Below are 23,275 nucleotides of genomic sequence, written 5' to 3'. Positions count from 1 at the left end.
ATGCATAGGAACAGAAGAGTTTCAAATAAGAGGCACTTCCTGATTGAATGTTCCTCAGCAATATCAGTTGTGTTATACTCACAGACAATATTTTGACAGTTTTGGAAACTTTAGAGTGTTTTCTATCCTAATATGTCAATTATATGCATATTCTAGCATCTGGTCCTGAGAAATAGGCCGTTTACTTTGGGAACGTTATTTTTCCAAACAAAAATAGTGCCCCCTAGTTTCAAGAGGTTAAACCTGTCAGCATTACACTTCATTGTTGGAGTGACAGTGTGTGTGAGGAGTCATCCTTAAGGACTGGTAGTGACACCAAGAACATCAGATAAGGTAGATAAAATACCAGTCTTCAAAATCTATCCACTTTGGGGCACTTCCAATGCATAAAAGAGCCTAGGTCACCATGGTTACATAACAAGCTTTAAAACAGGCGAAGATAAACTGTGCAAAAATGCATAATTTATTTACAGTGTATAAAATTTAAAAAATGATTCAATTGGTGATTAGGGTTCCTCAATGACCCTAGTAAAATCTCCCCCCCAACTCATATCATCAATATTAGACAGGTCCCTGTGCCAGATATTCTTTGCTTTCAGTGGTTTGTTAGCTACAGTAAATAACATTTAAACAGAACAGAGTAGTGACTAAACCTTTTGTGTTGCCTTGTCCATCTTTAATGTGTGATGTAACATATGTTACGGGAGGTCAGGTGGTCCTTCCTGTTGGTGAAAACACAGCGGACAGCAGAGAGTGCCAGGCCAGACTCTGTGGGAGAAACGATGAGGACAAAGCGGCTGATGCCTGTGTTGGGGCAAGCTGACAACACCGTGGACATCTTCAGGCCCTGGGGCAGAGAGCACTGCAGGTCCTCCACAAAATGTCTCACAGCCACACGGATGTAGGCCCCGTGGCTCACCACCAGGGCATGGAGAGGGACACCCTCCATCCCGTTGTCAGGCAGACCAGGTAGGGGCCCATCTGTGCCAGACTCGGTTGCACCGGCCCCTCTCCCTACAGCAGTAGAACTCTGTCCTGAGCAGCCGTGGTCGTCAACCATGCCCTGGTAAAGGGACTTTAGAAACTTCTTGCATCGCAGCCTTACCTTGAGGGAGACAGACACACGTTTAAATTATTCAAGGACTAAAATACTCATCTCCCTAGAAGAAAAAATCTATTAACCTCTCTGAACTACATGTTGAGCTTCTGCCTTGAAGTTCCGAGTTGAACCCCTGCATGGCACTGTTGGCCATGGAATCCAGCTCTTAGCTGTTGCTAGCCAACAGCAGGGCCAAAGGGAAAGCTGATAAAATGTTCAGATCCCAGTCTAACCTGTTCCAAGGTTTACCCTCCAGGAGGAGTATAGTCTCAACACGACTGGCCGGCTCTGTTAGCCATGTTCTTCAGATCCTCCTTGGGCCGGCCTTCTGCGATCCCAAAACTCTGTATGATTGATGAGCACTTTGATTATCATTTTCTATGCATTGTATTTGAATGTCAAACGCTAAGGTCCCTGTTGAGGTAGACTGGGCTGGATCAAATGTATACTACATACATGCAATAGGAGGCATATGAAAGACTTACCCTCTCTCTGAGTAACGGGGTCAAAGACCAATTCAACGCCCGAGGAGTGAACATTGTTCCTCAATGATTTCTGCAGTCTGACAAAGGATAAGGATGTGTGAACAATGACAGCATTGTCTTAATCTCCACACCTACAACCAAATCAGCTACTAGGCTAGAAACTAACATTGCCCTCATTACTGTACTTCTAAACTCAGCAAAAAAAGAAACGTCCCTTTTTCAGGACCCTGTCTTTCAAAGATAATTCGTAAAAATCCAAATAACTTCACAGATCTTCATTGTAAAGGGTTTAAACACTTTCCCCATGCTTTTTCAATGACCCATAAACAATTAATGAACATGCACCCGTGGTACAGTCGTTAAGACACTAACAGCTTACAGACGGTAAGCAATTAAGGTCAGTTATGAAAACTTAGGACACTAAAAGGGGCCTTTCTACTGACTCTGAAAAACACCAAAAGATAGATGCCCAGTGTCCCTGCTCATCTGCATGAACATGCCTTTGGTATGCTGCAAGGAGGCATGAGGACTGCAGATGTGGCCAGGGCAATAAATTGCAATGTCCGTACTGTGAGACGCCTAAGACAGCGCTACAGGGAGACAAGACAGACAGCTGATCGTCCTTGCAGTGGCAGACCATGTGTAACACCACCTGCACAGGATCGGTACACCCAATCATTACACCCGCGGGACAGGTACAGGATGGCAACAACAACTGCCCGAGTTACACCAGGAATGCACAATCCCTACATCAGTGCTCAGACTGTCCGCAATAGGCTGAGAGAGATTGGACTGACACCTTGTAGGCCTGTTGTAAGGCAGATCCTCACCAGATATCACCGGCAACAACGTCGCCTATGGGCACAAAACCACCGTCGCTGGACCGGACAGGACTGGCAAAAAGTGCTCTTCACTGACGAGACGCGGTTTGTCTCACCAGGGGTGATGGTTGGATTTGCGTTTATTGTCGAAGGAATGAGCGTTATACCAAGGCATGTACTCTGGAGCAGGATCGACTTGTAGGAAGATGGTCCATCATGGTCTGGGGCGGTGTGTCACACAGCATCATCGGACTGAGCTTGTTGTCATTGCAGGCAATCTCAACGCTGTGCGTTACAGGGAAGACATCCTCCTCCCCCATGTGGTACCCTTCCTGCAGACTCATCCTGACATGACCCTCCAGCATGATAATGCCATCAGCCATACTGCTCGTTCTGTGCGTGATTTCCTGCAAGACAGGAATGTCAGTGTTCTGCCATGGCCAGTGAAGAGCCCGGATCTCAATCCCATTGAGCACATCTGGGACCTGTTGGATTGGAGGGTGAGGGCTAGGGCCCTTCCCCCCAGAAATGTCTGGGAACTTGCAGGTGCCTTGGTGGAAGAGTGGGGTAACATCTCACAGCAAGAACTGGCAAATCTGGTGCAGTCCATGAGGAAATGCACTGCAGTACTTAATGCAGCTGGTGGCCAAATCAGATACTGACTGTTACTTTTGACCTCCCCCTTCATTATTCCATTTCTGTTAGTCACGTCTGTGGAACATGTTCAGTTTGTCTCTCAGTTGTTGAATCTTATGTTCATACAAATATTTACACATGTTAAGTTTGCTGAAAATAAATGCAGTTGACAGTGAGAGGACGTTTCTTTTTTTGCTGAGTTTAGTTCTACCTGCTGGCATGTCTCATATCCTGTAGTCTACTTCTGTGGTTCAATATATCCTCTGCTCTATTCCCTCTTTCACAGTAACATATACAATGGAGAGGTTTTGTTCCAGGAATTATTGAAGTGACTTTAATGTCTGATCTGAGTGTTTCCCACTGAAAAGGTGTTGTAGTAAGGAATGATTTTACTGCGACATAAGTTGCCAACATTGCTATTGAATGGCAGTGACAGTGCAGCCGCAATTATAAGTCCACACTGGGAATCTAAACTAAACAGAGGTTACATCCTACATCTGCTGTGCATTGTTATTCTTTCTGGTGGTCACCTAACCTTGGTCCCAGGCTCAATTAATACATAGAGCCAACTGGGTGGACGAGGTTAGTGTCCCCTAACCGTAACCTAAGACGACATCACATGCAACACCAGTGTCTTCTCAGGAAAACTCACCTGTCTGGCGCGCTGCAGGTTACTGACAAACACATTGGAGAACCTGAGCTCTCTGAGAGGTACAGTCCTGCAGCCTCTACCTGCTGGAGCCCCGGCTCCGACAGAGAAGTGTCCACCGCCTGACCTGACAGCACAAGACCAACAGGTACAGTTGAAGTCGGACGTTTACACATACCTCAGCCAAATACATTTCAACTCAGTTTTTCCGCAATTCATGACATTTAATCCTCGTAAAAATTCCCTGATTTAGATCAGTTAGGATTAGAGGTCGACCGATTAATTGGAATGGCCTATTAAAAGTTTTCATAACAATCGGAAATCGGTATATTTGGACACCGATTTAAAAAAACACTTTTTTTACACCTTTATTTAAAATAGGCAAGTCAGTTAAGAACACATTTTTATTTTCGATGACGGCTTAGGAATGGTGGGTTAACTGCCTTGTTCAGTGGCAGAACGACAGATTTTTACCTTGTCAGCTCAGGGATTCAATCTTGCAACCTTCCAGTTAACTAGTCCAACGCTCTATAACCACCTGCCTTACATTGCACTCCATGAGAAGCCTGCCTGTTACACGAATGCAGTAAGAAGCCAAGGTAAGTTGCTAGCTAGCATTAAACTTAACTTATAAAAAACAATCATAATCACTAGTTAACTACACATGGTTGATGATATTACTAGTTTATCTAGCGTGTCATGCGTTGCATATAGTCGATGTGGTGCGCATTCGCGAAAAAGGACTGTCGTTGCTCCAACGTGTACCTAACCATAAACACCAATGCCTTTCTTAAAATCAATACACAGAAGTATATATTTTTTAAACCTGCATATTTAGCTAAAAGAAATCCAGGTTAGTAGGCAATATTAACCAGGTTAAAATTGTGTCACTTCTCTTGAGTCCATTGCACGCAGAGTCAGGGTATATGCAACAGTTTGGGCCGCCTGGCTTGTTGCGAACTAATTTGCCAGAATTATGACATACATTGTTACATTCACAACCTTCAATGTTAACAGGAATATTTAGACATATGGATGCCACCCGTTAGATAAAATACGCAACGGCTCCGTATTTCAATGAAAGAATAAACGTTTTGTTTTTTCTAAATGATAGTTTCCGGATTCGACCATAATGACCTAAGGCTCGTATTTCTGTGTGATAATGTTATAATTAAGTCTGATTTGATAGAGCAGCCTGACTGAACAATGGTAGGCACCAGCAGTCTCGTAAGCATTCAATCAATCAGCACTTTCGTGCGTTTTGCCAGCAGCTCTTCGCAATGCTTCAAGCATTGAGCTGTTTATGACTCAAGCCTATCAAATCCCGAGATTAGGCTGGTATAACCAATGTGAAATAGCTAGCTAGTTAGCGGGGTGAGCACTAAGTGTTTCAATCGGTGATGTCACTCGCTCTGAGACTTGGAGTAGTTGTTCCCCTTGCCGTGGCTTTTGTGGAGCGATGGGTAACAATGCTTCGAGGGTGGCTGTTGTCAATGTGTTCCTGGTTCGAGCCCAGGTAGGGGCGAGAAGAGGGACGGAAGCTATACAGTTACACTGGCAATACTAAACTGCCTATAATACCAATAGTCAAAGGTGTATGAAATACAAATGGTATAGAGAGATATTATAGGACTAACTACAACCTAAAACTTCTTACCTGGGAATATTCAAGACTCATGTTAAAAGGAACCACCAGCTTTCATATGTCCTCATGTTCTGAACAAGGAACTTAAACGTTAGCTTTCTTACATGGCACATATTGCACTTTTACTTTCTTCTCCAACACTTTGTTTTTGCATTATTTAAACCAAACATGTTTCATTATTTACTTGAGGCTAAATTGATTGATGTATTATATCAAGTTAAAATAAGTGTTCATTCAGTATTGTTGTAATTGTCATTATTACCCAAAAAATAAAATAGTCAGATTAATCTGTATCTGCTTTTTTTTTTTGGTCCTCCAATAATTGGTATCGGTGTTGAAAAATCATAATTGATTGACCTCTAGTTAGGATCACCACTATTTTAAGAGTGAAATATCAGAATAACAGCAGAGAGAAGGATTTATTTCAGCTTTTAATTTCTTTCATCACATTCCCAGTGGGTCAGAAGTTTACATGCTACCAAATACTAATGGAGTGTGTTAAATTGTTTAACTTGGGTCAAATGTTTTGGATAGCCTTCCGCAAGCTTCCCACAATAAGTTGGGTGAATTTTGGCTCATTCCTCCTGACAGAGCTGGTGTAACTGAGTCAGGTTTGTAGGCCTCCTTGCTCACACACACACTTGTTCAGTTCTGCCCACAAATTATGGGATTGAGGTCAGGGCTTTGTGATTGCCACTCCAATACCTTGACTTTGCCCTTAAGCCATTTTGCTACAACTCTGGAAGTATGCTTGGGGTCATTGTCCATTTGGAAGACCCATTTGTGACCAAGCTTGAACTTCCTGACTGATGTCTTGAGATGTTGCTTCAATATATCCACATAATTTCCCTACCTCATTATGCCATCTATTTTGTGAAGTGCACCAGTCCCTCCTGCAGCAAAGCACCCCCACAACATGATGCTGCCATCCCCGTGCTTCACGGTTGGGATGGTGTTCTTCAGCTTGCAAGCCTTCCCCTTTTTCCTCCAAACAAAAATAGAACTGTTTGGCCATAATGACTATTTTTGTTTCATCAGACCAGAGGACATTTCTCCAAAAAGTATAATCTTTGTCCCCATGTGCAGTTACAAACCGTAGTCTGGCTTTTTTAATGGCGGTTTTGGAGCAGTGGCTTCTTCCTTGTGGCCTTTCAGGTTATGTCAATATAGGAGTCGTTTTACTGTGGATATAGATACTTTTGTATCTGTTTCCTCCAGCACCTTCACAAGGTCCTTTGCTGTTGTTCTGGGATTGATTGGCACTTTTCGCACCAAAGTACATTCATCTCTAGGAGACAGAACGCGTCTCCTTCCTGAGCGGTATGACGGCTGCGTGGTCCCATGGTGTTCATACTTATGTATTATTTTTTGTACAGATGACCGTGGTACCTTCAGGCATTTATAAATTCCATGTAAAGAAAAGAATGAATGGGGCCATGTATCGTGAGATTGAGTGAAAACCTCCTTCCATCAGCAAGGGCATTGAAGATGAAACGTGGCTGGGTCTTTCAGAATGACAATGATCCCAAACACACCACCTGGGCAACGAAGGAGTGGCTTCGTAAGAAGCTTTTCAAGGTCCTGGAGTGGCCTAGCCAGTCTCCAGATCTCAACCCCATAGGAAATCTTTGGAAGGAGTTGAAAGTCAGTGTTGCCCAGAAACAGCCCCAAAACATCACTGCTCTAGAGGAGATCTGCATGGAGGAATGGGCCAAAATACCAGCAAGTGTGTGAAAACCTTGTGAAGACTTACAGAAAACATTTGACCTGTCATTGCCAACAAAGGGTATAACAAAGTATTGAGAAACTTTTGTTATTGACCAAATACTTATTTTCCACCATAATTTGCAAATAAATTCATTAAAAATCCTACAATGTGATTTTCAGGATTTTTTTCTCATTTTGTCTGTCATAGTTGAAGAGTACATATGATAAATTACAGGCCTCTCATCTTTTAAGTGGGAGAACTTGCACAATTGGTGGCTGACTAAATATTTTTTTGCCCCACTGTATGTGTAGATCTACATTTTTTTTTCTGAGGTTTTGGCTGATTTCTTTTGATTTTCCCATGTCATCAGGCAAAGAAGCACTGGGTTTTAAGGTAGGCCCTGAAATACATCCATAGGTACACCTCCAATTGACTCATGTCAACTAGCCTATCAGAAGCTTCTAAAGCCATTACATAATTTTCCAAGCTGTTTAAAGGCACAGTCAAGTTAGAGTATGTAAACTTCTGACCCACTGGAATTGTGAAACAGTGAATTATAAGGGAAATAATCTGTCTAAACAATTGTTGGAAAAATGACTTGTCATGCACAAAGTAGATGTCCTAACGGACTTGCTAAAACAATAGTTTGTTAACAAGACATTTCTGGAGTGGTTGAAAAAAAAGTTAATGACTCCAACCTAAGTGTATGTAAACTTCCGACTTCAACTGTAGACACACTTAGAAAACCAGTTGGATAAGGGATTAGTCAGTGTTTGTGTGAGTGACCATTCTTTTAACATTCCCCCTCAAATGAACATGGAAACACGAGTATCAATAACTTTGATTCTACTAGCTGATACATGAGCAACAAGGAAATGTTTATAGCTGGTTCTTACAGCCTTTGTTTTTAAAATCACACAGGATTCCCGAGTGAAGGTCATTACTGGTCAAGGTTGGAATGTTTACAAATAACATACCTTGCAACAACTTCTCCTTGTTGAATTGTGTCTCCCCACTGTGAAATTGAGACGATAATCACTTTGAAAATGACATGCACAGCATTTTTCTGAGGATACAGAGTATCAGAAATTCTAGAGGTGCACAAATAGTTTAAAAGTTAACGTTAATAGCTTTGATCACTTGCATGTCTTTCAAGGAGGCTGCATGGGAGATAGGCTTTATATACGGTCTATGGAGAGAGGACACTCAGGGTGACACTGCTTCGATATGGTGGCAGAATAAGAAACCTGTGGATTTAGCTAGGCAGCCGCTTTGGCACAGAATAATAATGTTAGATGATACATTTGAATAGGCAACACGCTTCGTAGCTAATGTTGTCGGCAACTGACAGCTGTGCTTTGAAGTGGTTAAATAAGGCTGTCAAGAATGCAGAAGACTACGTACATTTTAGGAAATATATTATACATACAGCACACAAAACAGAAATGTGGTGGTATTTACTTACTGTCGAACACCGGTCAAGCTAAATGTAAGCATTTTAGGCTAAGCCAAAAGATTTTCTGCCTCCTTACTGGCTCAATGTTTACGGGTTTCTTCCTAGTTATATGACACGTGGACGTGACGTCGAACGTCACGAGGTCTACTCTAACAGACCAATGGCATTGCAGAAGGTGAGAAATGAGTTGGTGGGAAAATGATCCGAATTGGATTGCCTGCCCACCAGCCAGTGGTGTGTAATGGTATGTGATAAATGTAGCCTATTCGTTGAAGTAAAGAGAGGGAGTTTAAGGATGCTTGCAAACTGAAAAGGTACAAAACCATTCAATTTGAGTTGGATGTATTTTCTTCACGATTAGTTGTTTACCACTCTGTATATTTTATCATCTAAAAGAAAGCTGCTATATCGTAGTAACTCATTACTAGTATGTCACCTCTGATGATTCAATACTGCAATTGTTAGTGAGAAGATATATTACCCAAACAACTTGTGCTTTATTGTACATTTCCAAAACTCTATGTCAAATATACAGAGAACTGTAAGAAGTGTGAAGAGGTATGCGGCTCTGCGGTTTAAACAATACCATGCAGTCAATAATTTGTAGGTTCAAATATCATATTGTGTGTGCGTGTTTCTGCAACTCTCGATGTCAAAATTACAAGGAGTATAAAAAGTGTGAAAAAGTCTGTGGCTCAGAGGTTAAAACCATACCTTGCACCTGAGAGTTGAAGGTTTTATCCTCTACTCTTACATTTCAATGTGGATTTCTGCAACTCTTAACGTCAAACATAGAGAGGAAGAAGAAGCATTAACCTTTTACTGCAGTGGGCAGTATCAGGGTCACGCAGTGTTTCTTGGTAGTCTTAAACAAATCTAGTTTGAAACAAAAGTATACACCTCACACACATGGTTATTTTTAAAAAAGAAAAAAAACTGTACCATATCAGATTTAGAGTTGAAATGTATACATTTTTTTTGTCTGCATCCCAATATTACACTTTATATACATCACAGAAGACTGAAATATAGCAAAACAGTTTTACATAAATTTTGGGGCGTAAAAGTAGTTTATTAATTATGAAATTAAGTAAAATATGAATAAGATTCCACTCGGGCCACTTGGTCATTTGTCTGCAGGAAAGGGGTACAGACTTGGTGGTTTAATAGTCATAGCACTGACTTACAGCCAAGAGTTGTGGGTTTAATATCATCTATGTGTGCTATTGTATACATTTTTGCAACTCTCATTGTCAAAATTACAAAGAAGAAAGTTTGAAGGAGTCTCTGGTTCTGGCATAAGAAGCCCACCCCATAAGAAGTTTGAACCCACAGCCACTAGGTCAGATAAGCCTATAGCTGCAGACACAAAATACTCTTTTGGTGCAGCATATCTTCAATCAAATGAGAAGCCATTTAGCACCCTTCAAGCTTTAACTTACCTTCATATAAAAATTAAAAAAAAGGCAAGTCAGTTAAGAACAAATTCTTATTTTCAATGACAGCCTAGGAACAGTGGGTTAACTGCCTGTACAAGGGCAGAACGACAGATTTTGTACCTTGTTAGCTCAGGGATTTGAACTTGCAACCTTTCGGTTACTAGTCCAATGCGCTAACCACTAGGCTACCCTGCCATCTGCATAGTTACTTACCTGCACAGTACACCACCACCATCCCTTTATCTCGTCCACCAGCTGGCTCTCTATGCACCAGCAATTTGAGCCTGCAGACGAGGTTAACCTTCCCTTAACCAGCACAGAACAGAAGTACATTACTAGCCAGTAAAGATGCTTCACTCTTTTTTGTGGGTCAAATTTATTGAACAGAAGTTGTGGATCAGACACTTCTGAGGTACATGTGGTTGGCAGTGGTGGGGGTCAAAACAAACTGGAATCCCAGTTTTCCACACAAACATTTTTTGATCATTTAAAAAAACCTCACTAAATGGGTACCTCACAAAATGCATTTCACTTAATCCAATACACTGACCCTAAATGTGCCAATTAGGTTGTAACTCATAAGTAGGAAAAATAAGATACAAAATATATTTTTTGTTTGTTTTCCAAATACATTTTATATAGCCGTCTCTTATTTAGCACTAGGTATATGAAATACCTGGTATTTGGTCCTTTACATGGCCAACGACAGATCAGTGTAATCTGACGGAAGACAAGGAACTTCTGTTGTCTAAAGAGAGGAGGTGCCACGTGAATCTCCTGCCTCTCATCCAGGAAAAAAAATCTAGAACCTATCAAAACGCATCAGAGTCAGATTTGATTCCACTAACTCCCTGAAAAACTGCTGAGTTGTGAGGTATTGTCCAATGAACCTGAGGTACAACAACATTTCAATGGTAGAATGCAGCAAGGAAACGACAGAACACCAGATAAATGGAAAGAGTAAAACATGCTATTTTAGAAAACTGCTGAAGGTACTTCCAGTCGAAGACGTGTCCCACTTTACCGCTCACCAGTTTACATACAGCAAGGAAAAAGCAAGGAAATAGGATACTTTAAAATTCATAATTTAGCAGCACAAGTGAATATCACAATTCTAAGATTGAAAAACAACAGGCTTAATAGCAGCAAGAAAAAGATATCAAAGATAAACAGATCCATTTAGTCTTTCATCACTTAAATCACTCAATTAATTTAAGTAATTAACACAAACAAAACTTTAAACGCTTACCCATATCTTTTCTCAGTTTATAGCAAATTGCGTTTCATGAGAGAAAGAAAATAGGTTTTAAATGCTTTCTGCATTGGTGAACGTGGTTGCCAAAAGTAAAGAGCAAAGTTTTCTGCTTATACGTTTAAAGTCCGTATGTTATTTCTTTTCTCTCTGAAAAACAAGCTGAACTGTGGAGCAAAACAAAATACAAAAAAAACTATGAACCAGAAAAAAAACATTGTGTAATCCTTTCTTAGGACCATCATATTGATTTGGATATGAAGCAGGCAAAAATAAAATTCAAGTTAAATGGATGTATTCAAATAATCAAGTCTAGATGTGATTTTTAATGCTTTCCTAGGTTTGCATTGCAATTGATTTGGTTCCATGTTGGTAAACCCTTCTCCTACTCATTAGTCAGGAAATTCCTTCTAGTCCTTGTGCATCACCCGAAGTGGGGATCCAGCCCAGAGAATATCAAATAACTTAAAATTAAAAAATAAAATTATAAAAAAATAAAACATTAGAAAACCCTCCTACCCCGTTTGATCACCATCCCCTTCAGCTTTTAAGGAACATGTTTTTAAAAGTGCATTTAGGTTGATCCAAGTCTTTGACCATGACTTAAATATCTAGTTGGATTTAACAGGAGGCCCTTACAGGAAATGTTCCAGCACACCAAACTGCTCCCTCGTGATCAACTCTTGACCTATCAGAATGACAACCGCCTGCAGCCCTTCCAATCAAGAACAGGCTTGTTCTGGTGTGCCACAAGAGCTTCCTACCATGTCTTCATCCATTTCCCCCTCATTTGAACTGTTTTCAAGTCCTTCATTTCATGGCACCAATCATGCCGTCTCTAGTTCCATTCTCAAAACCTCCCTTTTTTTGCCATCTCCTCTCACTCTCCAATAGGCTACTCCACTTTTGCCAAACTTTCACTGCTCTAAATGTTCCACACTCCAACTCTACAAAACCTTTTTAACAAGCCATCTGACACTAACAAACAACTGTAGTTTCATTCTCATCTCCAGACTAAGACCATCCCTCCAACATGCCGTCTCCCTTTCTCTAGTATTGGCTTTGTCTGACCCAGAACAAAAACATGCTTTCACGCCAACGTTACTGACAGTCTTAAAACAGTGCTCCCTGGTATAAAAGGTATATATGATCCTCAATCATTTTCTAATAACATGCAGGAGTTTCTCAGAGCACAACCCAATAACATATAACAACAAAAATAGCTTTGTTCAATTAGAAAGTAAATATTGGCTTGGTATTAACTTGGCAATGAAATCAAGACCTTAACAGCTGATAGTTGTTCTGTCCTTGCTCTCACCCTTAGGGGGCAGTATATCCACACCCTCAGGACTCCTTACCTGTGTCTCTCTACCCCCTCTCGCTCTCTTTGTGTTCTGTGTGAGTGGGCCCAGCCCTCTCCTGGCTAGCATATAAAAGCATAAATAGGAAGCAGTGCTACAGATGCAGAGCTAAGCAGGCAGGAGATACCGCTCTCTTCATCCTGTACATTAGCTTCTCCTAAATAAAGGTGTATGAACACTGTGCAGAACCAAACCAGTACTTAATGTAATGCACACAGTACTACAGGGGCTTCCTGTATTTGAAATTGAGGGAAACACCTGGCCACTGTGAAATTGATAAATGCTTACTAATGATTAACAATTATTATAATAATCATAAAACTAAATTATATTGAAATAATGATAACAATATCTAGAATAACAATAATTAAAATACAATAATATGAATAATAAATGTTTTTGCTAGCTTTTTTAGAGTGAAAAACTACATTTTGTATTTTTATCAAGTAAAAAAACTAATATTTCTATGTTTAATAATTCAATGATGCAAATCTATTCAAGTTTCCTTTCTGCAAACCTAAGGCACTATCACGTTTTCAAATACATTGGGTCTAAAATAGCTTGTTTAATTCAATATGGCACATATGTCAATATGTGACCAGCTAAATATAGATGGGAGCCACCCATTTTTTTTTTTTTACCTATTCTCTATATTGTTTGTAAAAGTTCTTATCAGTTGATAATTCCAGCATAATGCTGTTGACAGCTCATAGATTGCCAACCCAAACTTTGTGGGACCTCACAGGTTGACTTAACAAACAAGGGTGGGAACTCGTAGGTTGGTGTGACATTTAGTGGTGGGAGTTCATTGGTTGACTTGGCGTATGTGCTGGCAGCTCATTGCTTGACATTGCGAATGTTGTTAGATCCCATAGATTGACAGAGCGACGTAATTGTTGGGAGCTCGCTGGTGGGCGTCACTCTTGTAGATGGTGGTGGTGGGGGGGGGGGAGCTCATAGGTTGACGTCGCGTACGTCTGTTGGGGTGCTGGAAACGTCTGTTGGGGTTCTGGATTGGTCTTGCTGCTCCATGGCCTTGCTGCCCGGTCTGCCTTGGGCCATCTGCCTCTGCTGCTGTTGCTCCTGCTGCAGGCTACTGGCCAACACCCTCTCTATCTGTTCCTGACACGCCTTCAGACAGTCCTGCAACAGACACAGAGAAGAGACATCAATACACTAACACCTCTACTTTAGGTGCTGTACACACACTCTTGATTGACCCCAGACACCTGTGGATGAACAGTTAACGCTGTCATGCAGTTACACGTTTGACATCTGACTGTTATTGGAACAGCTTTGGTCACATGCACGGCAGGCCAGACCGGGAGGGTATTATGAGTCTTGTGATAGGTGGTCGTGCCTGTTTCATGACCAGTCAGTCACTAGAACAATGGGTACCAGCGCACACAGACACCAGGCAGAGAGTGGCGACTCATTGGGCCCTTGAATCCTCCTAAACACATGTGAGGTGTGGGTAGAACATTCCTAATTGTCCTAAAGTCAATAATGGGCTCGACTGTGGCCCCTGAGTCCCTGTGTGCTGCAGTGCTGGCCTCAGGTTCCTTTGTGTAAGCCAAGAGTGCAGACTTACAGTGATAAAGAAATATCTTAGGTAACAAAACAGCGATTTAATCTGTGACGTAAAATTATAGATTCACATCTGCAGTATATATACATATACAGTGCCATCAGAGATTGTCAGTGGTCTTGTATGTCTTCCATTTCCCAATAATTGCTCCCACAGTTGGTGTCTTCAAACCAAGCTGCTTACCTATTGCAGATTCAGTCTTCCCAGCCTGGTGCAGGTCTACAATTTTGTTTCTGGTGTCCTTTGACAGCTCTTTGGTCTTGGCCATAGTGGAGTTTGGAGTGTGACTGTTTGAGGTTGTGGACAGGTGTCTTTTATACTGATAACAAGTTCAAACAGGTGCCATTAATACAGGTAACGAGTGGAGGACAGAGGAGCCTCTTAAAGAAGAAGTTACAGGTCTGTGAGAGCCAGAAATCTTGCTTGTTTGTAGGTGACCAAATACTTATTTTCCACCATAATTTGCAAATAAATTCATTAAAAATCCTACAATGTGATTTTCTGGATTTTTTTTCTTCTAATTTTGTCTGTCATAGTTGAAGTGTACCTATGGTGAAAATTACAGGCCTCTCATCTTTTTAAGAGGGAGAACTTGCACAATTGGTGGCTGATATATACATACATACACACACACACACACACACATATATATAGCAGTGGAGGCTGGTGGGAGGAGCTATAATAATGGCTGGAATGGGACAGACTCAAACATGTGGTTTCCATATGTTTGATACCGTTCCATTCATTTAATTCCAGCCATTACAATGAGCCCGTCCTCCTATAGCTCCTCCCACCAGCCTCCACTAATATATATGGTGTGAGAGCTCTCAATGCATGTCATCTTAAGGAGTTAGGAAATCTGTGTGTTTCTCATCTGCCATTTCGCCTAGAAAGATGGAGCCTCTGTTAGGCATAAGAGAAGAGTTAAAGTGGGAGCCATGCAAAGGAACTGCCTGCCTGTGTTCTACCACAAGAATGTGGGCCCTGGGTTCTAAGAAGACATTCCCATGCCTCTGCTCTTTATAGCTGCAGTCTAGGTCCCGAGCCAAGACCCACAGGCTCTGACTCCATGAAAAGTAAATCGCTTCAATGTGCAGGCATACTGTAGCATCGCTCTTGTTTACCAGGAAGATCTCCGTGCTCCAAGCCCAGGAACGTTGGTGAATAGCTAAGTCTAACAGGCAGCCAAAGAGGGTGTCGGTGCCCATTGTTGGAACACATTAAGTATTTTGTGCTATACGCTCGCCAACACTGATATTACCATCTCTTCAAAAGTTTCCCGCCATGCTCCTAAAATGTCTGCCATGTAGCACTTCCCTAGCCTGATATCAGATCTGTTTGTACTGTCTTGCTAATGCCTTGTCATTCATTGACATAACAAGGAATTGGCCAAACATTAAAAACAGACCTGGGATCAGGCTATAGACACTACTTACCACCTCTGTGTTGGTGATCTTGGCCAGCAGGTCAGTCAGACGGTCTCGACTCAGGGCCTGGTCTGATTGGTCCAGCTGCAGGCCGCAGACGGCCGCCCCCACGCTGCCCGTAGCGATCATGGAGGGGGGGTTCATAGCGAAGCTGAAATCTGAGGATAAGAGACAACATGATCCGTCAGTCACCTGTCGGACATCAGTGAGTTCACAACAGTCAAGGGGTGACAAATCACAATCATAGTTGCACATTCAAGTCAAGGAGTAGTGAGGAAGCATTTAGAGGGGAAAAATCTACAATATAAAGCTACGAACTGAGTTGAACTGTACTTTCCCACAGACTAACACAAGACGCACTATCAAGTCAAGATGTAGTCCAAATGAAGTAGCTGAGCATTTAAAGACGTTCAAACATCTTCATAATCTCTTAATATGAGCTTTTAAAGAGCTTAACCCAACTTTCCCACAGTCTAACACATGTCCAACATGGCCGTGGTGGAGCCTGTGTGTTTTCCCTCACTCTGCCTCAGCTGTGATTAGGAAAACATAGCAGGAATCCTCCTACTCAGTGAGCAATGAGTTCCAGAAACTACTCCCTCTTGTCCTCCATCAACCAGGCCCAGAGCGCTCAGCGACAATAGCCCTGCCTGCTGGCGGGGGAGGGAGGAAGCAGGCCTGGAGGAAAGGAAACGTCCCTAAAGTGGACTGGGTTTAGCTTTAGCTCCAGCTCTAGCCCAGGCACAGTCCAGCCAAGCACAGACCCTGGTCGCTGTGCTGTGGCCTTCTCTCTCTTTATAGAAAGAGGATGCGACTGATAGCTTTGGATCAACCCCAGGGAGTAGTCCAACCACTCTCGTCTCCTCAAGAGGCCAGCTGTGCAGAGGCCAGAGAGCTCCCCTGTCATGAGAACAACATTCAGAGCAGCACATAAACCCCCAAACATTTACATTATTGCTAAACCACAGCAGACTCTTTTTTTATTGTGGCTGTTTTGCGCTTGTGATATAAAACGGGTCTGCTTATGAATAGTGGGGAGACCGCTGAAACACACCCAACTAAAAAATGCAACACTAAAATGGCACTAAACAGCCACAGGGCATGAACCTCATTGAAGGAGCCTATGGCTTGAATACCATATTGTAGTAAACAAGGACTTATGGGCCAGATCAGATCAAAGAGACATGGCAGTAAATCTCAATACATCAAAGTGGACTTTTTTCCTAAGTCACATTTCCTCCCTCTAAAATTGTCTGACGTGAAAGATGTAATATATAGGAGAGAGAGCAGCAGCTGCCTACAGGTCAGCTAGATCAGACTGTCTTATTACTGCAGTCCATTCAATCAGAACAAGGACATAGGAGGTAGGGCAGGTAGCCTAGTGGTTAGAGCTTTGGGGCAGTAACCAAAAGGTTGCTAGATCGAATCCCTGAGCTGACAAGGTAAAAATCTGTTGTTCTGCCCCTGAACAAGGAAGTTAACCCACTGTTCCGAGGCGGTCATTGTGAATAAGAATTTGTTCTTAACTGACTTGCCTAGTTAAATAAAGGTAAACAATACAGTAGGATAAAGGAAACAAACCCATTGGGATTCACCCTTAGAGTTTAGGAAGGGTCTGAAGCAGCATCTGAGTCCATCCTGCTCCACAGCAGAGATGTACAGAGGCTAGCGGAGGAAGGAAGACCACTGGCTGCCAGTTCTGACTTATCAAACCTGGAAGGACCTCTCGTGTGTGTGTGTGTGTGTGTGTGTGTGTGTGTGTGTGTGTGTGTGTGTGTGTGTGTGTGTGTGTGTGTGTGTGTGTGTGTGTTTTTTGAGAGAGAGAGTGAGAGACCCACAGCTGCTGTACCCTAGTCCACAGAGGTGGAAGGGGAGCCAAACAGCAGGCGAGGAGACTCATCCACCCACTGTCATCACAGGGAGAGGCTAACCTAAACAACACGCACTGAGAGGATTCTCCCAGCCTCCTTTAACTATACTATTAATGCCTTATATGCTCAAAGTGCTCTCGATACTGCTTGCATCTGCTTTTAGCAGCCGTTCTAATGTAAAGATGACCCCATTAGACTACGAGAAGTGTTGGGAAGAGAAAAGTGGAGAGCAGCCATTGGATGGATGTGTGTTTGTGGTCCCTGCCCTTAGACTGCTGAGTAGAGGGTCAGATGAGTGCAATCAACAATGAGTCACAATGTCAGATATATTGTTAACGAGAAAAAAGGCGAGACTATCCTATCAGGAAGCAGAAGTTCTCCTGAGGTAATTTCCTGTTATTACCTGTTGCACACAGGGCGATGAATGTCTGTGTGTGCTTGCGGACCACAGATAGCTTCTCTTTGGGCAGGGGCAGTTTGTGCAGGATGTGATCCACAAAGTCGTTTGGGATGACTGCCGCCATGTTCCACTTCAACTTCCCTAGGACCACCAACTCCCACTCCTAGAGGACAGAGACGGAAGGAAGAAAACAAAACATGAGAAGAATTGTAATGTCTTGTGGATCATTATTATGCATTCACCACTTTACTCAGCCTTACTCAGTCAAAAAATGCATGAGCTGGGTTTATAAGCTGCTGACACTTTATAGGGTATTAGTGCTAAACGATTAACCAAAATTATTTTTTTTTAAACTACTAATTGACTGACGTCTATTCAATTATTAGAATGCCATTTGTTTTTTCTTCTTTTTCTGTGAGCTCAATGGGCACATCGTCCAGTTTCTCTAGAGATAAATCATATTGAGCATGAACTGTGCGATGTAGTAGGGTGTTGTCGTTTCCAACAGGCCAATATTCTATATAGTTTAGCGAAGTAATTAACTACAATAACCATAATCCATTGCGCATCTACTTGTCCGGTCTGGGTTTATTTTACGCCTGCTACGGAAGAGAGATCAATGCACGATGAGGTGATATAGAGAGCAGCTGTTGCTTCGCAAGGAATCTACCTGAAAATAGATTGATTGTATTCAGCAGTAATAAAAATATGCCTTATTTACTTTGAAGCACTACTAAAATAGTGATTTTTGTCAGACAATAGGCAGCAGCTCTACAGAGATGAGATGACTTGGAATGAAATAATAGTCTTCAAATAAAACAAGTGTAATATACACAACTGAAATACTTTTAATAAAGTAAAATTATGATTAATAAGTGATAAGCAGTAATGGAGAGTCACTACCATCATGGGACTTTTAATGGTTTTATTCTGTTGCACTATAGGGTATTGAGGGGATGTGTGTTGATCCTGTTCCTCTTCTGTTTGCCATGAAATACCATGCATACCAACAAGTCCGTCTCAATTCAGAGGAGATATCATTCAACACCAAAGCAACATTTTCCTTGACACTCTCTCTCGTTCTGCATGGTTCTCCCATTACTCTTCATGTGACGGGTCGAGCCTCGCCACTGGTTCCAGCCAGATAGCAGCATCACAGCCACAGTTGCTTCCTTCCTGTCACAAGCCTTAGCTAGCGTCTTTGGTCTGCACCGCCCGTGTTGGTTAGCATGCTGCGGGGAGCTTTCATGTTAAAAGCAGCCTCACCCCAAGGGGAAAAGGAAAGGAACAAAACAGCCAATGTGATAAATTCAGCTGACCCCCCCCGACTGGTTTCCTCTTTTGAGATGATGGGTCAAACCGAGATGGAGACTGTGGCAGGGAACGCACATGTTTACTGAAACCCCTCTGTTAGCGTGGACAGGAACAGGCCCCTCTCTGAGCGGCTCTCTCAGATTATAGGGGTAGCCCAGAACAAGCGTCAGCCATACAGCGGGACTTCATTAATCTATATGTGTTTCCTACCAGTGCAGCGCCACACATGCAAACGATTAACCTATGGTAAGACCGTGGAGAATGTTGACTGAAGATGTGCAGGGAGGTCTGTCCTATTGTCACTGCTGCGCTCACTTCCTGGACAGCTGCCCTTGCTAGAAAACCCCTGAATTCCCTCTCAGCCAGGTCGCAATTGTAAATGAGAACTTGTTCTCAACTTGCCTACCTGGTTAAATAAAGGTAAAATAAATAAAAATAAAAGCTGATGCACCAGCAGTGGCTCATTGACAAAGAATCTCAATTTCACCATCCTGGTCCCAGGTCTGTTTGTGCCGTCTAGCATGAGTTGGCATTACTGTGACCTTACGAATTGGCAAGACGGCACAAACACATCTGGGACCAGCCTCTACCTATAAGTTTCCATTCACTTTTTCCTAGGAAACCTCGAGCACAGGGGTTGTGTGATGATGCAACCCCGGCAGCTGGACAGCAGAGGAGAAGAGGACACAGTCCTATAGCTCTCCTATGGTGATTCATATTTGGACACTTGAGCAACATGGGTGGGACATGCCGTGGGGGGGGTCACAGGAATAACCTGTGAATAACAGTCCCCTGAGAGAGACCAATCGTTCAATTAACAGAAAGTGGTCAGGAAAACACAGTTGGATATTATGAAACTAATGTATATAAACTTCCTCAGCCAGTGGATATTAATATAACCCTTGTGGATTTATGCAAGACTGTTCCTTTCTACAAATGATTAATCCACAATGTTTGAAATGTTGAAATCCTTCTACCACAAGACAAACTGGATAACTGCCACTAGGTGGCAACAGAGGCCACTTTAGCTCAGACCTGATCAGGCACTCTCCTCATGCATGCATAGGCCCACTGTATGGCCAAGGAATGAATCAGTCTCCAGAACTGTACACTGATATATTTAACCAAATATGGCAGAAGAAAAAACTTTAATATTGTACAATTATTGGGCTATACACGAATGTATGATGTTTTAATTGCATACTTTTCCATGCATTAAGAGAAAACAATAGTTTCTTACCAGCAGCTCCCTTGGTGTGATGGAGTTGTCTGTGTACATGCACAGCTTTTCTGCAGTTAATGGACGACTCTCCTTTAACTTTGTTGCAAGGAGCATGCATACAGCTCCTAGAAGTTGCAAATAACACTTTCTAGTGGGCGCCACCGCTAAAAATCTGTCCAAATAATTAATAGCCAAGGGGAAAACGTCTTCCTCACTCTTCTCCTCTTCACAAACCTGGTGGGAGATAATATTATTATATTAGGCCTACTATTTTTAATTACTCTATCAATATTTACATTAATGTCTGCCGACATCCCATCTCAACATTTGCATGATGGGGAAACCAAATGTTGTCGATATTCATTCAGTGGATCCGCATTAAAAGCTTAAATATCAAAGTATATCAAAGAGCTCTCATTCGTTATAGCCTGTAGCGGAAGTCGTGCCCAAACACCCACGCAGCTCACTTCGCCATGTCCGTCATATTTTCAAAAAATAATTACAAATATAAATAAATTAGCTACAGCAGGAAAATTGTATGCGTAATGTTCACAAGCCATTCATAAACCATTCCCGAAAATTGAGAAAGTAATTTGTATTTGATTAAAGTTTATAATGGCAAAAACTAAAGTAGCCTGTGCGTGCTTGCTATTTTGAGGCAGCAAGAAGTAAAAATATTTTTTTCAAAAAAATTGTCATAATTATTTAGAACGGACAAATTGTATAGATTCAACATGAAAATGAAGCGTAGAATGTCTTCTTTCATTTAACTGATTCCATAACCGATACAATCCAAGATTATTGACATTAAGCGAACTTAAATGTGTGGTGATGACTTTAGCTAGCCTGGTGGAACTTCCCAGGCACCACATGCCTTGCATGGGTCATGTCTCAGTGAATTAAATTGTAAAAATTCGTCAACATGTCAGCTCTCAAAACAACCATGCTATGAAACTTTAATAAACCATCTGAATAAATAGACAAACGTATTACAGTTATTAGAACACGCTCCTATGTGCAACATTCTTACACAAAACACACACACACCCTTGTAGGCTCATTTGTTTTAGATAAATCAAATCTTATTATACACAGCACACTTATTAGAGTGAGAGATATGCCCTCAAACAATATACCTGACTAATGCACAAATGCATTGAAAACAGCACCATACCTGACCAATGCACATGTAGGCTAAAAACGCTCACAAACCTCGTGCATCCATCCTGCAACCATTCGCCTCATATGTGGCTGAATGTCCTTCTGGACACATTTAAAATACGAACATTGCGGTAGAAACCTGTCTTCTATGGTTAGCAGACTTTGCAATACTCTGTCGTCATAGAGAATGTTGGGGTCAATTTGGGCAAGCACGACTTTGTCCTCGAAGCAAAGAAGTTCCATGGTTCGGTTCTTTCCTTTGCAGAAAAAATAAATAACGTCAAAACAGTAGTGGGGACAGTGTAAAACAGCTGGAGAAGAAGGCTATTCGGGAGGAAGCATGGGTGAGACTGCAGGGTTTATTCCAGCGTAGTCCTGCCTCTCGATAGCCTGTTTCCTCTCAGCCCTGGGCTTTAGGCTACTTGCCGCTTATTGAAGTCTGAATAAACGCAGGGTAGTCTATAGGCTATGATGCAAGCATATCTCATTCTGCACAATAGTTGGCTAGGCTATAGTGACAGAGCAAAAGCTTGTTGTACAATCTGTCTTTTGCTGTGTTGCTAGAAGCAGGAACCGGATGAATGCCACCTCACTCGTTTAACTTGTCCCTCTCCCCACCCCAACTCCGATCTCACACATGCGCTGATGCAGTGAAATCGAACATTAGGCTAAAGAAATGTCAGACATGAACCTAATCGATCACAGTAGCATTGTGAGGTTTCTGTATCTCTTACATCTTAGTTTGTCATATTTAACCAGGCCACTGCTTCTACTACGGCTAACGAATATGACTAGGCTATTCTTAATTGGCACTTAATGTGTTAATTATCAAGCGCTTGGAATCTATCAAACTAAACTGCAAGTTTTTCTTTAGTTCAACTAAATCAATGTTTACAGAACAGTATCCTATACTGTTGAAAAAGGAACTAAAAACCATTGAGCTGAAAAAGCAACATCTTACTGGGATGATTACACACTTTTCCTCTTTCACAATCATTACCAAAAATAACTAAATTAAATATGCCACATATTCTGAGTTTTTGTGAGAACAGAATGCGCAGAAAAAGAGGGAGAATTGTCTCTATGGGAATGTCAAGGTTAGTTGGATTAGTTTTACTTCAAAGGGGACAGGCTGAAACAATTCAGTTTGCATTCCACTTTCAGGTCAGACAGATATGCAATTAATATAGACCTATGGGGGAACAAGCAAAATAACTCAGTTATGGTGTGCATGAGTCTCAGCTGGAGACCAAATGGAACCCTGGCTGCCATGTTCATACCAGGCAACCATAATCCAAACCTTGGGGGAAACGGAGGTGTCAGACAGATAAAGCTCCCTTTGCTCAGTGCTGCTGTGTGTGCATGTGTCTAATGATAACACGTGTCAGCCACTATCACACAGTCCAAGTCGCACAGAGGTAACAGAGACTGGGCAGAGCCCTGGGAAAACGTGGAGGAGCGTGAAATCACCTTGATCCAAAGATTCCTGCTGCATACCAGCCCACTGAACCCATTAGAGCAGGGGCTCCGAGACATACAGGCCCCCAGATCAGAGCAGATCACAGGATGACACCAGGGTCAGATAAAGAGACACAGACACACAGACACACACACACTGGGTGAGAGAAAGATAGTGGGGTAAAGAAAGATATTAGCTAATCCCTGAAATTGTCCTGAAGGTCAACGTCATTATGTTAAGAATGATGTGTGATCGAGTGAGTAATACAAGCAAAACAGGTAA

General features: G+C 42.0%; 1 protein-coding gene and 1 pseudogene across 2 annotated transcripts; both read right to left on the bottom strand.

Moving 5' to 3' along the window:
- Positions 1-442: 442 nt before the first annotated feature.
- Positions 443-8,602, bottom strand: LOC112216984 (annotated as a pseudogene).
- Positions 8,603-10,295: 1,693 nt separating this feature from the next.
- On the bottom strand, positions 10,296-22,134 carry LOC112216983 (G1/S-specific cyclin-D2). 2 transcript variants are annotated; one of them, XM_024377168.2, is made up of 5 exons: positions 21,586-22,134; positions 20,392-20,607; positions 17,841-18,000; positions 15,576-15,724; positions 10,296-13,694 (listed from the first exon to the last, which is right to left on the bottom strand). In XM_024377168.2, the coding sequence occupies exons 1-5, from the start codon at positions 21,775-21,777 to the stop codon at positions 13,506-13,508; spliced, it is 906 nt and encodes a 301-aa protein (XP_024232936.1). In that variant the 5' UTR covers positions 21,778-22,134; the 3' UTR covers positions 10,296-13,505. The 2 variants fall into 2 exon arrangements, with proteins under 2 accessions (XP_024232936.1, XP_042156270.1); XM_042300336.1 differs by having other exon boundaries at positions 21,548-21,729.
- Between the last annotated feature and the right edge of the window lie 1,141 nt (positions 22,135-23,275).

The sequence above is a fragment of the Oncorhynchus tshawytscha genome, linkage group LG17 (assembly GCF_018296145.1).
Source record: "Oncorhynchus tshawytscha isolate Ot180627B linkage group LG17, Otsh_v2.0, whole genome shotgun sequence".
Taxonomy (NCBI): domain Eukaryota; kingdom Metazoa; phylum Chordata; class Actinopteri; order Salmoniformes; family Salmonidae; genus Oncorhynchus; species Oncorhynchus tshawytscha.
The sequence above is the reverse complement of the archived record's forward strand: the minus strand, read 5'-3'. Positions and strand labels throughout refer to the sequence as shown.